General features: G+C 41.3%; 1 protein-coding gene across 3 annotated transcripts in view; it reads left to right on the forward strand.

The window, feature by feature from the left end:
* KIF6 (kinesin family member 6) overlaps positions 1-16,989 on the forward strand; it is a 248,852-nt gene that overhangs the window by 132,018 nt on the left and 99,845 nt on the right. For all 3 annotated transcript variants that reach the window (XR_016281700.1, XM_089529584.1, XM_089529586.1), the window contains one exon: positions 12,318-12,426. Coding sequence is in view for 2 of the 3 variants with exons in the window: in XM_089529584.1 (XP_089385710.1) it covers positions 12,318-12,426 (109 nt within the window). In the remaining variant the exon portion in view is untranslated. The remainder of the gene's footprint in view (positions 1-12,317; positions 12,427-16,989) is intronic.

Raw genomic sequence — 16,989 nt, forward strand, 5'->3', positions numbered from 1 at the left:
TGCCTTTGCTTTCTACTGCGGCAGAGTATGACTTGCTCAGTGTCACCCAGTAGGTTTCTGTGGCTGAGCAGGGATTTGAACCCTGGTCTCCAGAGTCCTAATCCAGTGCTCAAACCACTATACCACACTACTTAAATTAATAGTCAGAAATCTGAATTTTGTTGAAAATTCATTGCTGCTAGCTCAACAAAAATGCAGTTAACCATTTTTCCTTATTTTGCTGCATGCATTACCTAACTGTCTGCCACGGTACGGTGATGATTAGTTCTGTATTACTAAGGAGGTAGGAAATGTAGTTCTAACCACAGTTAACCTTGAAAGAAATTCCATAGCACTAAGCAGGATTTAATTCCAATTTACTGTGTTTTGAATTTGGATGTGTTTTCTTTGTCACATTTTTTTTTTTATCCCTGAGTTTATTTTCTTTCTGTTGGAACGTTTGTAGTGAATCCATCAGCCAAAATGGTTTCTAGGGTGAATTACAAACAATATACAAACACTTGAGTCCAAGTAGATCACAAGTTGAACATAAGTGAACAGTGCAATGCGGCAGCTAAAAAGGCCAATGCAATTTTAGGCTGCATCAATAAAAGTATAGTGTCTAGATCAAGAGAAGTAATAGTGCCACTGTATTCTGCTTTGGTCAGGCCCCACCTAGAATATTGTGTCCAGTTCTGGGCACCACAATTTAAAAAGGATGTTGAGAAACTAGAGCGTGTCCAAAGGAGGGCGACTAAAATGGTGAAAGGTCTGGAAACCATGTCCTATGAGGAATGACTTAAGTAGCTGGGGATGTTTAGCCTGCAGAAGAGAAGGTTAAGAGGTGATATGATAGCCCTGTTTAAATATTTGAAACAAAGTCATATTGAGGAGGGAGCAAGCCTGTTTTCTGCTGCTCCAGAGAACAGGACCCGGAACAATGGATGCAAACTGAAGGAAAAGAGATTCCACCTCAACATTAGGAAGAACTTCCTGACAGTAAGGGCTGTTCGACAGTGGAACAGACTCCCTCGGAGTGTAGTGGAGTCTCCTTCCTTGGAGGTCTTCAAACAGAGTCTGGATGGCTATCTGTCAGGAATGCTTTGATTTGGATTTCCTGCATGGCAGGGGATTGGACTGGATGGCCCTTGTGGTCTCTTCCAACTCTATGATTCTATGGCCTGTTACAGACTGCCAAAATAAAGCTGCTTCGGGTCTCTTTGGAGATATGCTATTTAAATGATGCATGGGTCCTAAGAGTCCGGAGGTCGCACCAAAGCCACACTCCATTCCTAAGCACTGGAGTGCAGCTTTGGTGCAGCTTCTGGACTCTTAGGATGCATGCATCATTTAAATAGCATATCTCCAAAGAGACCCGAAGCAGCTTTATTTTGGCAGTCTGTAACAGGCCTATGATTCTAATAAATTCAGTATAATAGGATATAATCAAAGTAAAACTAGCAATCAAAACTCAGCAGTTAAAAATAAGTTAGAATCAGAATTTAAAGGCTTAAATGGGCTGAGCATAATATAAGGGTCCTTTCCCCTGAAAAAATTACAGAGTATGTGCCAGGCAAGCTTCCCTGGAGAGGGACTTACATAAGTGGAGTGCCATTGGCTGCTACTTATCTTACTTCAGATGATGGGAGAAATTTAAGGAGGTAGTCTGTAGATTATTTCAGCATATAGGGAGATTGGTATGGGAACAGATCTTTCTTGATACTCAGTTCCCAAGACATAAAGGGTTTTAAAGGCAAGCACCAACACTTTAAATTTTCTCAGAAGCTGATAGAAAATATCTTTCCAACATCTAGCTTCAACAGGCTAGTTATACTGTTATCTATCTTTGAACTATCTCCATTTCTAGGCAGTCTTCCTAGTGTAATATGGTACAGTAAATCCTGTGAACTACAAAGCATGGGTTGCTGTGACTAGGTTCTCTTCATACAGCCTAGGTGTTCTTTAATAGGAGCTAATACAGTCTAGAAGAGGATGAAAACTATCTCCTTGAATAGCTGAATCACCAACTCAAACCACTTCTCTGCTGTTTTGACTGTGCTTCCGTTTATTGGTCCTCATCCAGCCCATTACTAATTGTAGACCCTGCTCGAGCCATTCCGCTATTTAACCTCACTCGAATGGGAAGTTGGGTATTGTTCACTTATTAGTATGTTTTATCTCAAGTCCTTGGATAACATCTAGTAGTTTCATGTCCATGTTAAAAATAATGAAGGACAAGATAGGAAAATTGCAGGATTTGTCACAGAATCAGACATGAAGCAAAGCCCTCTGTACCATCATCTGGCTTCCCAAGTTAAAGCAGAACCACTGAAACATCATATCTTTAACTCAGCAAGCCATCGAGAAGACTATCATGGTTGATGTTAATGAAAGGTGGGGGGGGGGGTTTGTCCAGAAAATTAAAACGTGTAGGTGCATCTCATTTATCAAGGTAACTGCAATTTTTTTCCTGCTGAAACTATGCCTGACATCAGATTGAAATGAATATAGGAATTTTGTGTTGTTGATGAAGGTCTTAAAATAATTTGCACTCTTTAAAGGAAGAGGTGCATAGTTTGCTAGATCCATCTCCCTAGAGGGCCATTTATCAGTCTATGACTTGGGAGTATTATAGCCTCCAGCTATATCATTTCCTGGACAAGGATAACCCAACTACAGATCAAAATGCCTAATAAAGTTGAATCCTAGAATCATAGAGTTGGAAGGGACTTCATGGGTTATTAAGTTCAACCTGCTGCTCAACTAAAGCATCCCCAGCAGTAGCTGTACTGTCTCTTTTTCAAGTCCAGAGGAGAGCACATCATCTCTCTAGGAAATTGGTTCCATTATTAAAACACTTTTACTGTCAAGAATTTCCTTCTAATATTCAATCAAAATCTACCCTCTTGTGGCTTTAAACAATTAGATCTGGTCCTCATGTGGGGCAGCAGATAACAGGCTTGTTCCCACATCTCTGTGACAGCTCTTCGGGAATTTAAGAGTGCAGTCACGTCACTCCTCAACTTTCTCTTCAGCAAGCTGAACATGACCTGCTCCTACACTAATTCCTCATGTTTATTTCTTCATACTTCTTTTCATCCTTATTGCCCTTCTCCCTGAGACATTCCCTTCAACACCACCTCCGATTTTGAAGTACAGCCATTGATTATGACTCTTTGAACATGGTTTTCCAATCAATTATGGATCTATCTGCCTCTGTTCCCATCTATTCTACACTTAATTAGTTTGCTAATCAAAATATCATGGTGGTTCTTATCAAATTATTTGCAGAAATCTAGATAAATAACATCCACAGCATTCCCACCATCTACTATACTAGTGATCCTATTTTTTAAAAAAGATGTAAGTTTAGTTTGGCAGGATTTGTTCTTAGAATCATAGAATCATAGAGTTGGAAGAGACCACAAGGGCCATCCAGTCCAACCCCTTACCATGCAGGAACTCTCAATCAAAGCATCCCCGACAGATGGCCATCCAGCCTCTGCTTAAAGACCTCCAAGGAAGGAAACTCCACTCTTGGCTTGCATGCCTTTTCCTGAAGGTATTTTCAGACAGGTGCTAGTATAATTAATTATATTTTCTTTGGTATTGGGGTCAGGCTCACTGATCTGTAGTTTACTGGATCTTCTTTTTTGGAGAGAGGAATGATGTTTGCCCTTCTCAAGTCCTTTGGCACCTCAGCTGTTCTTCAAGATTTTTCAAAAATGATGGCAAATAAAGAGTACATCTGGAAGCTCTTTCAGTACTTTGGGATACAGTCCATCTGGCCCTGCAGTTTTGAACTCCTTTAGGTTAGCTAAATGATAGGAATCTTAGCACCCTATCAATCTTGATTTGCAATCAAGATCCCTTGCCAGGATCTCTGCTACTGCATAGAAACTTTTGTGGAAAAAACTGAAGCAAAATAGTTATTGAATAGTTCTGCCTTTTTGTTGTGATCTTTTAGCCTGTTGCCATCTTTACTGAGCAGTGGCCCCACTGTCTCCTAGGTCATTATCTTGTGTCAAATGTTTTTTTTTGGGGAAAACCTTTAGTTGCTCCTGTTTTGCTTAGCCATTCTCAACTCATTCTGAGCTTTGTCATTATTTATACTGTTCCTGCAAGCTTGGATTATACATATGTAGTCTTGCTTGGTGATTTGTCCTTACTTCCATTCTTTATACATACCTCTTTCACTTTTGACTTCCTCCTCTACTGAAGCCACAGTGACTTTTCAGATGTTTCCCATTTTTCTTCCATGGGATTGTTTGTGATTGTTGTGTTTGCAACTCCTTCTTTGAGTCCAGTGACCAACTCCTCTCCCTGTTGTTTAGGATCAAGTACAGGGTTGCTAATCCCTTTGTTCCTTCCTCTGCCTCTCTGCTTGAGATTTTCTGCTTCAGAGTTAGTCCACTAAATTGTCATCTTTTAAAGAAAGGTTTAGCTAAATTTATACATCCTGAAAGATAGTAAACCCCTGTTAAAAATTAGCAATTCTCTTTACTACCAGTTCCTGGAGAAAATGGAGAATGGCTCTCACTTCATGCCCTGTTTGTAAGCATATGCATTATTGGATTACTGATGGAAATAAAATATTAGACTGCATGGACTCTGATCTTATGTTACATATATTAGGTGCAATTAAAATATTTTGTAATTTTGTATTAAAGGGACATTACATGGTTATGTAATCAATGGTGATCATATAAAATCTCTATGGTTTATCTCCTTTGTCCCGGTGCTTACATTAGTTATGATAACAGTAGCAATTGGAAGTAGTCATGATCTTGAGAATGCTGAATTAATGAAGCAAATATTTCCCAACAATAAATAGAATGGAGGTGGGGTATAAAAGATTATGTGCAAATCAGATCTTAGATGTTAGTGAAGTGATTATTACATGCATGAATAACTGGGCTGATTTCATCTTTTGGATGAAATTGACAGTGTATAAAGGAAAGTGCAGAGCTTGTACATTCAGAACTTAGACCTTGTCCCTAACCCTCTGCATTTTGCTCTGTTGTGCTTTGAAAGTTATCCTCATAACATATCTTTAGCTTATTTTAAATTATCTTTACTGCCTGTGTCCTAGATTGTAATAACATATCAAAAGGTTTAGCCCAATAGTGTTAGTTTTTAAAGAGATAGCTGTGTTAGTGTGTTTCAGTATAAAAAAAAAAGGGGGGGGGGAGATAAAAGAGAGGATGGAAAGAAGAAAAAAAGGAGTGCAGGAACAATCTAGCAGCACCTTTGAGATGAACAGATTTATTTTATCATGAGCTTTTTTGTTATCAATCCACTTCTTCATATACACAGATGGAGTGATATTAAAGCCACAGGTATTTAAGCACACTTGCACAGTTGTGGAAGTAGGATATAATGTAATAGGAAACAGAAAGATGTTTTAAATTGCAGCTCTGGCCTTGAATCTTCAAAGAGATATGTAAGATGATACAGGTCGGTTAGTGCTGGCATGTGAAAGCAATACATTTGCTAACCAAAAGTAAGCTTTCTTGGAGTCAAAATGTTTTCTAAGGATATTTCTTTTATTATATGTACAGTTGTGAGAATTTGTGGATTAATGTATGTAGTATTAGTATGCACAGCAATCTTTATCTCTGTTAATACTTCTGCTAAAGAATTAGAATTTATGAATATAGCCCAATTAAGCTATTTCTCTTTGAATGATGTTATTACTGTTGTAGTTCAAGGGCTGCTACTTGTAAGTCAGAGATCGTATATCCAGGGAAGTTGAAATGCTTTGCTGATCTGGGGGTAGTGCCATTTCTGACATTGGATTAGTTTCTATGTATCATTTTTCATAAAGATGGCTCTGTTTGCCCAATATAAACTGTAGAGGGGCATTGTTGACAGAGCATGGCCTATATCACATTGGAGGATAAACAAGTGTAATGTACATCTGATGTTGTGAGTAACATTGTTAAAACCTGTGATATTGCTGCTGAGCTAGAGTAGAATTGGCATCTGGCTTTGTTGCTGAGTTTTATCCCTGCATTTCTGCCCGTGTTATTTATCCTGTTGTAGATGGGTAAACTTATCTTGTTAAGGCTGGCGTGCTGGAATTGACATCAGGATGTCAAATTTATTTGCTTATTTAGTTCTGGGCACCCATCTTTTTCTTGAAGAGTTCATATTTTTTCAGAGACTTCATGTTTCACAGTATAACACTGCAGATCGCAGTGCACTGCCTTATATTACACATGCTCTTTGTGAAAATGTTTGCTGAGGTGCAGAGGTATTACTGTTGGCTTGCTTGAGTCTTTTAAAATACTGTATATGCTCATTTATAAGTCCAGAAATTCTTGTAAAAAAATTGACCCCCAAAACATGGGTTGACTTATCCACTAGTCAATATACATACTGTACTTTAACTCTTTTATCAAAAAAAAGGAACCATCTCCTCCTCTGAGTAGTGTGGAAAAAAGTGAGGGTTTAGTTTATCCTGGGAGAACCTAAATGAAGCACCGCTTCCTCTGTTGTGGTGGCAATTCTAAAGTTTTTCAATGCCTGGGCAGGAAAATGGTGGTGGTGGTGGCAGCTCTTTGGCACTTCCTTTCAAAGGAGCACTGAGAGGAATTGGGCTTTGGACGTCTTTGAATTGGGCTTTGGACATCTTTGAATGGAATAGAATCTTTATTACAGTCATAGACCAGCACAGAATAAGACATTTGTGTAAGTTTGTCAGCTTTTCTCAGTTAAAATCAGGCAATGTTATCACATTAAAGTTAAAGGTTATAGTCACTGCTAACATTGTCACCATTTTCTTTGCTCTGCCTTTTCATCCTTTTAGACATGTGTACATTTTCTTAGCCTCACTTGGCCTGGTCACCTCCCCTACACATTTCACAGTCACCATTTATCATAGTTCCTTCCTCGTCCATCCAGCCTTTAGGATGAGCACAAACAGTTATTTTATAAGAAGTGTAATTTTAACTGAATTGTAATTTTAATTTTATTGCTGTAATCCCGCATCGATCCGTAAGGAGAGGTGGGAAATATAAATAACAATTATTATTATTATTATTATTATTATGCCTTATTGTAAGTTCTTTGGCTTCATTTTCCTTTCCATTATCCTTTACTTCCTTTGTCACATGCCCCTAAATTTTATCTTCAACTTATCCATGGGTCATATAAAAATCTGTAAGTTTGGCCTGCCCTCAACTTACACACACACACACACACACACATATATACAATATTCATCTTCTGGAGCTGGCTGCCTTTCCATTCCCTCCAAGGCCAGATGATGCCAAATGGCATGGAGGGAGGGCCTTCTTCTTTAGTCTAGGCCTGACATTGCTGGGCTTGCCTTTCCACTTCCTCCAAGGCCTTATAATGTTGGATGGCATGGAGGGAGAACCTTCTTCTTTAGGCTAGGCCTGGTGGAGCTGGGCCTGCCTTTCCACACCCTCTGAGGCTGGAGGATGTTGGATGGCAAGGAGGGAGGACCTTCATTCCTTGGGCATATACAGTGCCCTTGCTTTCTGAATTGATATGATAGTATCTTCCCTTCAGTTTGTGCATTTGGGCTAGAACATAATGGGGTTCCCACCAAAAGCTACTCAGCTATAATAATAAAATATTCAGACTGAGGATATGTGCAGACTCAAGCCTCACTTTTGTGAGTTCATAAAGCAGAGCCCTCCCTCCGGTCCATCTGCCTTGGTCCAGGCCTCAGAGGGAGTGAAGAATGCTGGACCTGATCCCCTCCCCCCTCACCATTCCCTTCTCCTTTTGTGTCGTGTCTTTTAGATTGTAAGCCTGCGGGCAGGGAACTGTCTGGTTAAAAATAATAATAAATGTAAGCCGCCCTAATAGCCATTAGGGCTGAAGGGCGGGATATAAATACCTAAATAAAAAAAATAAAAATAAATGATCAGTTATGGGTAAGCAATCTGTATTGTTATCTACAGTCTACTGATCTACATTGTTAGTTTTTCCACTCTTATTAATTTGCCAAAAGATTTTAGAATTTGCACTTCATGGAAATCCACTGTAATTGGAAGCATCATTTTAGCTCCTTTGGGAGCCTATAAGACCTCCTTTTGAGGACTTTAAAACATTAACATTTACTTATGGAACAGTTTATGAAATGTTGTTTGATGGAATACTGTTTAATAATATTTGACTGTTTAACAGGAAAAGCTTCAAAACCTTTTTTTATTCATAGTTATGATCAGTATGTATTGCTGACACACATTCATACATGCCAACCTCTTTCTGACAGAAAATAATGGTCTCTTCTATGACAGACAATTGGAAGAACTTACCTGCAATTTCTTGTCCAAGAATGCAAGTTTTTGCTCAGTTTTGTTGGTTTTTAGGAAGAAAAGAGAAAGAGGCTATTAATTAAATGAGCTGGGAGGATTTTCCAGGCTGAGGGTAGCAGAAAAGAAGGCACAGGATCATGTGTGGGAGAAATTCATTTGATAGTTGTATAAATCTTTATTATTAACTAAAGCAAAGTTCATCAGCAGGGGAATAATCTTTTCTACCAGCTCATCAAGTTTCCCACATTTCTAGGCATTTCCTTGCGTTGTGCTGAGTCTGCTGTATGTTTCTCCCAGTCTCTCCATCACTATCCTCAGTATGTAGAATTTTTACACAAACTGACTTGCACTCAGTCTGTCTAGACACTTATTTCCTACACTCCTGATTTGTCTCACTTTGATTTGATGTCCATCTCCCATCTCCTAATAGTTATTCGTCTGTATGCATTTTTCAAAATGCAACACTTTTCTGAGGCATTTTTCTGCATTCTGTTTCGATAATCACTAAATCAAAAGGTTGGTCACCTTTCCTATTCACACTTTATTTTTTTAAAAAAAAACATTGTTTAAGCTTGTAAACTGTGCTTCTCTTTAAGGTTAAAATTATTAGCAAACAGATTACTTTCACATTTTTACTACTAAATTTCTACCTATGCTGTGCTAAACATTAGTACTGTACTTTGTCTTCTAAATTTGCAGCTCCTTTTCTGCGTACTGTTATATAAGGGGATGTAACTGACCAAATACAATTCTTGAACATTATTTGTAGTCCATCCTTTAATAATAATAATAATAATAATAATTATTATTATTATTATTATTTTATCAGTTACATTTATCTTGTCTTTTCTCCAGTGAGCTTAAAGTGGTGTTCATGTTTTGAAGCTACTTTAGCTTCAACAGTAATCCTGTGAAATGGTTGTCAAAGAAGTAGCCATGCTAGTTTCTTGCAGCATAAAAAGAAAGAAGATTCTTGTGCCTGTATTACCATCCAAAGTTATGTATCTTGTTATATTGCCCTACAGACAGCCTCCAAATCTTAAACAACTATTCATGCACAACACCCTGCCACAAACCGATTTGCCAGCTCTATCCCCACACCTACTCTGGGAGCAATGTTACAGAGGCCAGTACCATCACTCATAATTTCAGAGGTACATTTACATGGGTTTTTTCCAATGTGATTTATGCCATCCTATGCCAGCAGTGCAAGAAGATTAATGAACACAAATCTGATATTAGAAATGGCAATACCCAAAAATCAGTTGCAGAACATTTAGACAAACACTAAGGGGTTTACAGTTTGTGTCCTTGGACAAGGAAATTACAAAAGAAAACTAGAAACAGAAACTGCTGAATTAAATTATATTCAGAAATTCTAATCCATTAGCAGAAGTATGAACAAAAACAATGGCTTCATGGCACACTACATATATTAATTCAAGAGTCCTGGCTACTGCACATATAACAAAAGGAAACTTCTCAGATAAAGTTTTGAACCCTGAGAAACTGACTTTTGATATGCAGATTTATTGCTTTCACATATCAAAACTCACTGGCCAGTGTAATGATCTAAAAGACCAACATCACCTTACACAGCCCTTTGAAAATTTGGGGCAGGGGTCCTGATTTGTATCTTTCTGGATCCTATCACATTCTATCCCACTCACACAACTTTATGAATACTTTATGGCTGAGGCCTAAATACCGCTTGGTACTGCATATAAAGAAGTGGGTTTATACCCACAAAAGCTCAAATGAATATAATAACCAATTAGCCTCCTGGTAAGATGGAGGAGTGACCACAGCTTGGCACAAGAGCAGGGGCCAGGTTGTGCCAGTCGCAGATCAATAGCCAGGGGAAAAACCATCAAAATCGGCAAGAAACAGCCCCCCCTCTTGATAAAGGGGGCTCTCGGGTGCTAGCAACTTTTCTAGTGGTTAGAACTTTGGAATGGCTGTTATGTCTGGTTTATTTTCACACAGAGTTAGAGAGAAGAGGGGAAGGTTAAGAGATAACTTCAGGAATGTAGTGTGATTACAGTCTTGGAAGCAATTTTTTAAACAAATATACAACAAATTGAAGTAATGAAAACACCTTGTCTGTTTTTTTTTTTAAAAAAAAACAAGCCAAACAATAACAACAGATAAATTTGGCATTTTCATGTGGTTCAACTCAGCACTTGCTCTTGTATGTGTTTTAAACCAGCCACAGTTTAGCTGCCATAAAGTAGTGCCTGGGTATCCTTTCAGTCAAAACTGGGCAGGGAGAATTTTAAAGCACCCTTCTGAGGACGTGTTTAAAGGTGCTTAAAGGGTGTCTCCTTGTTACAGTGAGAGTGTTATGTGGGAGATAGATGTTAATGTCAAATTGTTGACTTGTTACATCAAGTATGCTGAGGTACCAAGAAATGGAGGAAAATCTGGCCATTTGATGATTCAGATTAAGACTGTTTGTGATGGGGAAGCTCAGTAAAACATGTAAAACTCATTGTTTATTTTTGGCCCAGCATCAAATAAGAACATTCCATTTTTCAATTAACATCAAACATATCATCTCTGTCCTTCCTCTCAAGCTGATTTGGCCTATGCAGCTGTGAATGTTATAATGAGTTTTCTTCTCTTGGTTTCTATTTTAAAAGAGTGGAGTGCTTTTTGCCATTCTGTCATTCCATGCCGTTCTTCCCTTTTCCCATTCATATTATTGGTATCACATGTGCTCTTTTTATGCAAGTAAAATGGAGCACATTTTCAAGTATGTTTGCAGTGAAGCGTTTGTACTTAATATTTTCCTTTTTCCTTGGGGTGCAGTTAGAATTTAGTTATTTATTTATGCATTTTTGTATGTAGTTAATCTCTGTAATGCCATTGAGGGTGTTTATGGGAATCATCACATAGGGAAAAAAATCAGAAGATAAATCTCAATAATTTAAGAAGAGGTTCTTTAAAGAACCTCTGATAACCTTTGAAGAAATCCCAGGTTTCCAAGCAACAGTTTGGTGAAAACAAATGTTTACAAGGGTGAGAAATGCTTATCCTTGCAAATATTATTGGAGTGCAGCTTCTGGGTACTGTTGAACTGCAACTTCCATGAGCCTTAGTTGGTACAGTCAATGATGAGAGATGGTAGGAGCTGCAGTCTGGTGACATCTGGAATGCACCCATTCCCCATCCTTAGATGCTAGCATAATAGCTTCTGTATCTTTGCATATAGCAGTTAACAGGTTTTGTGCCAGTTTTGTAGGCCAGTAAGAAGGGTTACTTAGGTATTACATGGAATACTAGAGGAAGAAATTGAAAACAGGTATTGGGCAGATGTTACATCTCTTCTCATGTCCAAGTCTGGCTTCTTATCAACACAGTTCTTTGCAAAAGAGTTTGAGGTAGAAGCTCCTAGACCCCTATGGATTCAGAGCAATGAAAATAATTAACATGTAATCATTTAAAGTTGAGGCAACTGTATTTATGTATTAATTGATTACTGTATTGCATGGCATAGCATGTGAAACAAAACTGGTAAATAGAAGAGCAGCAACAGGAAAAATATGTATTCTTCCTCCCTAAAAATACCAATGGTTTTGGAAATATTTCCACTGTTTTGGGTTTTGACACTCTGGTTTTAATTAAGGGGACATTAACAGCTGTTTTAAAAAAATAAACATGCAAAGAATTTGGAGTTGTAGATGTTCAAGTGACATGAAACACAACTGAATTTGTCATTTCAGCCATACCACACAATCTATAAATGGCATTTTAGTTTCCACAGAATTTAGAATCTGGTTCTTTGTTATATGGCCAGTTGCTGTATTGCTTTCAAAAAAGACAGGAATGGTTCAGATGATGTATTTTAATGAGTCAACTGTGTTAATACATTAGCAGAATTTTCAATTTCATAGAACTTTTGCCTAGTCTGATCTGAAACTTTTCATGTACATAAACAACTAGTTGATCTGATCATTCTGGAATGTATCTAGAAAGCAGTAAAATAAAAATGAAATCTTGTTATTTCTACAAATGATTCAGATTTTATTTATTCCTGGACAGGAGTGGGAGGAGAAATGTCAGTTGGACGCCAAGAAGCCTTTGAAATTTTCAGAAGAGATTCTGCTGATAGCATAACTATTGAAGACAATAAGCAGCTCCTTAAACAAAGGTAAGATTTATGCTGAGCAATAAAACTTTGAGAACACACTCTGTTGTCAGAAACTCATTCTGTTGGCTTGGCTATAGAAACTGATTAAAAATATTTTTAGATTTAAGTAAGTGGATAGCTGAATGTGAGGATTATGTTGCAAGGCAAGGCAAGGCATAAGTGTGATTGAATACAAGGACCATTTCTTTAGTACCATAAGTCAGAACATTGGAGCTCCACCAGAAAGTCCTCCATACATATGTTGGTGAATGGAAGATCAGAAGAGTGGGAATTTTGAATTCTACCTGCCAAGAGGACCAGGAATGTTATGATTACATGTGATAAGTATATACTTAAAAATGCCAAGTGCCTATAATCCAAAAAGCCCTGAAAGAGGACATACATAAGAGACAATATTATGCCATCTATCAATCATGCAGCATATTGATATGAATGGTACTTCCATAGAGCATATTTTTATCCATATTTCTATATCACAGTCTTCTGAATTGCTGTATTCTACTCAGATGAGCGTCTTTGTGTTCTAAGGCATATGTCAGATTCAAGTAAAGAGGCAGTCTAGTTTAGCACACGTGAGTTCCCCACTTTAGTTCCTGGGCATTTTCAAAAGAGAGGAAATACTTCATATTCAGGTTTGTTTCATTGACTTGTATATTCTTCTTCGTGGTCTCTGCGAATACCACAAATCGGTTATTTCTGCGCATGCGCAGCAAACTCGGAAACTTCTAGAATCTCTGGGCAGAAAGTCATGTAACTTTCTGCAGTCTCTTTGCAACTTTTTGGCGGTAGCCCCGCCCATCCCGTATATAAGGCCCCTAGTGGTCCGCTCCTCTTCAGTTCCTTCATTCCGTCGCGTTAGCAGCTCGAGGAACTTGCTGTTGTTCAGTACTGAATCTCTGACCAAAGCCCTTAAAACGGACATTTGACCAAACGGAACGGACTTCGACCTCTCTTTGCTTGCCGATTTCAACCTTGTCTGACTCTCACGGATTGACCCGGACCGGTAACGTTTCTCTGCGCTATGGCTTCTATCAAGCAATGCGCTAATTGCGGGGTTAAAATACCCATGTCGGATGGACATGACAAATACGTCCTATGCTTGGGGGAAGGCCACATCCCCGGTTCCTGCAGGCATTGTAAGGCCATGACGGCCCAAGCCCTGAAGAATAGAGACCAGAAGCTGAAAGCGTCTCTATATGAAAAGGCCTTTCGCCCCGCTCTAACCGAGGCCCAGCCGGAAACTTCGGAGGCATCTAAATCGAAGCCGGATAAGGCTTCAAAAAGGCCTCGTGGAGAGAAACAAAAGTCCTCCAAGGCGTCCAAAGATGGTCTCGAACCAAGGAAGGCTAGATCAGTGTCCCCACCGCCTAAGACCAGGCGCAGGGCACCCCCGAGTACTGTCTCGGTGCCTCCACCGGATTCACGACCTGTACCAACTCCAATCCCAGAGTCTGCTTCGTCTTCGGCTCCACCTCTCGAGCCCAGAGTTCTGATCTCATCACACCTCTCTGTTCAGGATACAGACTTGGAAATAGTCAATCTTGGCGAGTCGTCCGAATCCGAAGGAGAAATTCCTGACTCGGATGTTCAACTATCACCGCAGAGGCAGAAGCGCTCCCGGTCACCATCCCGTTCTAGACGGGATAGAACCTCACCATCCCGCTCTAGACGGGACAGAGCCTCACCATCCTGTCCCAGACGAGATAGACTACCAACCCTACAGAGAGACAGAGCCACTCTGGGAACAGAAGCTGACGAAGCCCTGGATAGGGATCGTCGCTCCAGCCCCCCTATGGAGGACTACCAGCCGGACAGGTCATTATTTGACACCTACCCGGACTTGATCTATGACTACTACACCGGCCAATACCTGTTGCCGATAGACGCAGACCACCTCCGCCGCAACGTCCCCGGTCCTACAAGAGTGAGGCCTCACTCTCCTCAACACCGTGACACTGTAGAGACAGTCACACGTCGCTCCGTTACGAGGGACCCGTCTCCGTTGAGCCACAGGGACAGCAGATCCCCTTCCGCTTCCCGCTCTTGTTCAGTTTCCCCGTCTGTCCAGCTATATGCAGAACAATCCCTAGCGTTTGGGGAACCGGAGGCCCCCTCACCAACGGACGATGTCCGCTCCTTTTCTGATAAGGTAATCAGAATGGCAGATGCTCTCAAACTCGAGGTTGCTCACCCTGAAGATGATGCCCTCGATCCGGTGGAACGCCGGATTCACGGCTGTGCTCCTGCTCCACCATCCCTGGCCTTTCTTCCATGCCTGGAAAAAATCGCCAAGAGGTCATGGGATACACCGGCATCCATCTCCTCCACTTCGAGGAAAATAGAGAACCTCTACAGGGTCACACCTTCAGGACCGTCTTGGCTGTTTAACCATCCAAAACCCAATTCGGCCATTGTGGAGGGCTCACAAACCTCCTTTGCGGCTCGTCCCTCCTCATCCCCCATGGACAAGGAGAGTAGGAAAATCGACGGCCTGGCGAAGAAGTTTTATGCCTCCGCTGCATTGGACATAAAAATTGCCAACTATGCAGCGTGCATGGGGGCATATGTTCAACTCCTTATGGAGAAAATGGACCCTATCATCAGTGAGCTCCCTGATGATAAGAAGAGGATTATGTCCGCCATCAGGAATGAGGTCCACTCTGTGGGAGGTCAGCAGATAATATCAGCTAGACACTCAACTGATTGCTCTTCCAAAATTCTCTCCGGATCGGTAGCTCTTCGCCGATATGCCTGGCTCCGCTCCTCGGATTTGACCCCCCAGGCCAAAGCGGCCATAGAGGACATGCCATTTGATAACTCCGGCCTGTTTAATAAAGAAACAGATGAGAAATTAAGTTTTCGTTACAGAATGAAAACAGCTGCCAAGAAACACGGCATGTCAGCCTCCTCCTCCAGACCGACCAAACAACGGTACAGTGGCCAATGAAACTGGTTCCACCACGGCCAGCAACGCTTCCACCATCCTGAAAGGCAGTTCCAGCCCCAAGCTTCTTCACGCCAGGGCGACGCTCCAGGTCTCCCTCCCAACAAGACCATCGCCAACCGCCCCAGAACCGCTACCAATCAGGTTATAAGAAGAAAGATGCTAGGGGCAAAAAGAGATTCTGAAGCCCCCTAGCGCACTTCATCATCTCCCAGACAGACGGCTTACAGCCCTTTTATAACACCTGGGCATCCATCTCAACAGACTCCTGGGTCCTAAACATAGTTCGAAGGGGTTATGCCCTGGAGTTTTCTGAGCTCCCCACCACCGGAGCTATCATTACCACCGTCCCCGACGAAGTGCGCTCCCTCTTGGACAAAGGTGCTATTGAGCCTGTACAACCTTCCCAGGCCCGATACTGCTTTTTTTCTAAATACTTTATTGTCCCTAAAAAACCTGAGGGCCTTAGACCGATTTTGGACTTGCGTGCCCTGAACGCCTTCATAGCTTATAGACGCTTCAGGATGATAACTCTTGCTTCTATTCTGCCACTCTTGCAGAAGGACGCCTGGTTCGCCACGCTGGACCTGAAGGACGCCTATTTTCACATTGTGATACGGAACGACCATCGCAGATTCCTCGCCTTCACCGTTGGACCAGATTTCTTTCAATACAAGGTCCTTCCATTCGGCCTGTCTTCAGCTCCAAGGGTCTTCACGAAGTGTATGGCTCCTGTCATAGCTTACCTTCGTCAGCAAGGAATCGTAGTCTTCCCCTACCTGGACGACTGGCTGTTCACGGCACCATCCAGAGAGGCCCTTCAGCTCCAGATGGACTTTGCTCAGGACCTTCTGGCATCTTTGGGACTTCGTGTCAACCTCGAAAAGTCTCATTTAACTCCGTCCAGACAGATCAATTTTATAGGCACACTACTGGACTCAGAATCAGCCAAAGCCTACCTTCCACGGTCCAGATTCCAAACCCTGACGCTTGCCATACGAGCCTGCCTACGGTACAGACATCTACCAGCCCGTGTGGTGCAAGTTGCAATGGGACATTTGGCCTCCACAACCTTCGTTACCCTCTGGGCAAGGCTGCACCTCAGACCCGTACAGTCTTGGTTCCTGTCCGCCTTCGATCCGGTGAGGGACCATCCGGACAAGATTCTCACTATCCCAGGGAAAGTCCAAACCTCACTGAAATGGTGGCTCCGACCAGACAATGTCTGTTCCGGCATGCCATTTACCCCGCCTTCGCCAGAGATAACTCTGACAACAGACGCATCCCTGCAGGGATGGGGGGCCCATGCATTAGGCCTTACAGTCAAGGACAAGTGGACACGAACAGAGTCGAACCTCCACATCAATGCATTGGAGATGTTGGCAGTAGAGAAAGCGCTCAGGGCCTTCCAGGGCTTACTCTCCAACAAGGTGGTACTCCTCCTCACAGACAACACCACTACCATGTACTACCTCAACAAGCAAGGAGGTACAAGATCAAGAACTCTCCTAGCCATCACTCTCCGGATCTGGGACTGGTGCATACAGCACAACATTCTGCTTCAGTGCATCCACCTTCCAGGGGACGAAAACGACCTGGCGGATCAACTCAGCAGATCC

The sequence above is a fragment of the Sceloporus occidentalis genome, unplaced genomic scaffold (assembly GCF_023333645.1).
Source record: "Sceloporus occidentalis isolate IW3139 unplaced genomic scaffold, rSceOcc1.0.p SCAF_6, whole genome shotgun sequence".
NCBI classification, from domain to species: domain Eukaryota; kingdom Metazoa; phylum Chordata; class Lepidosauria; order Squamata; family Phrynosomatidae; genus Sceloporus; species Sceloporus occidentalis.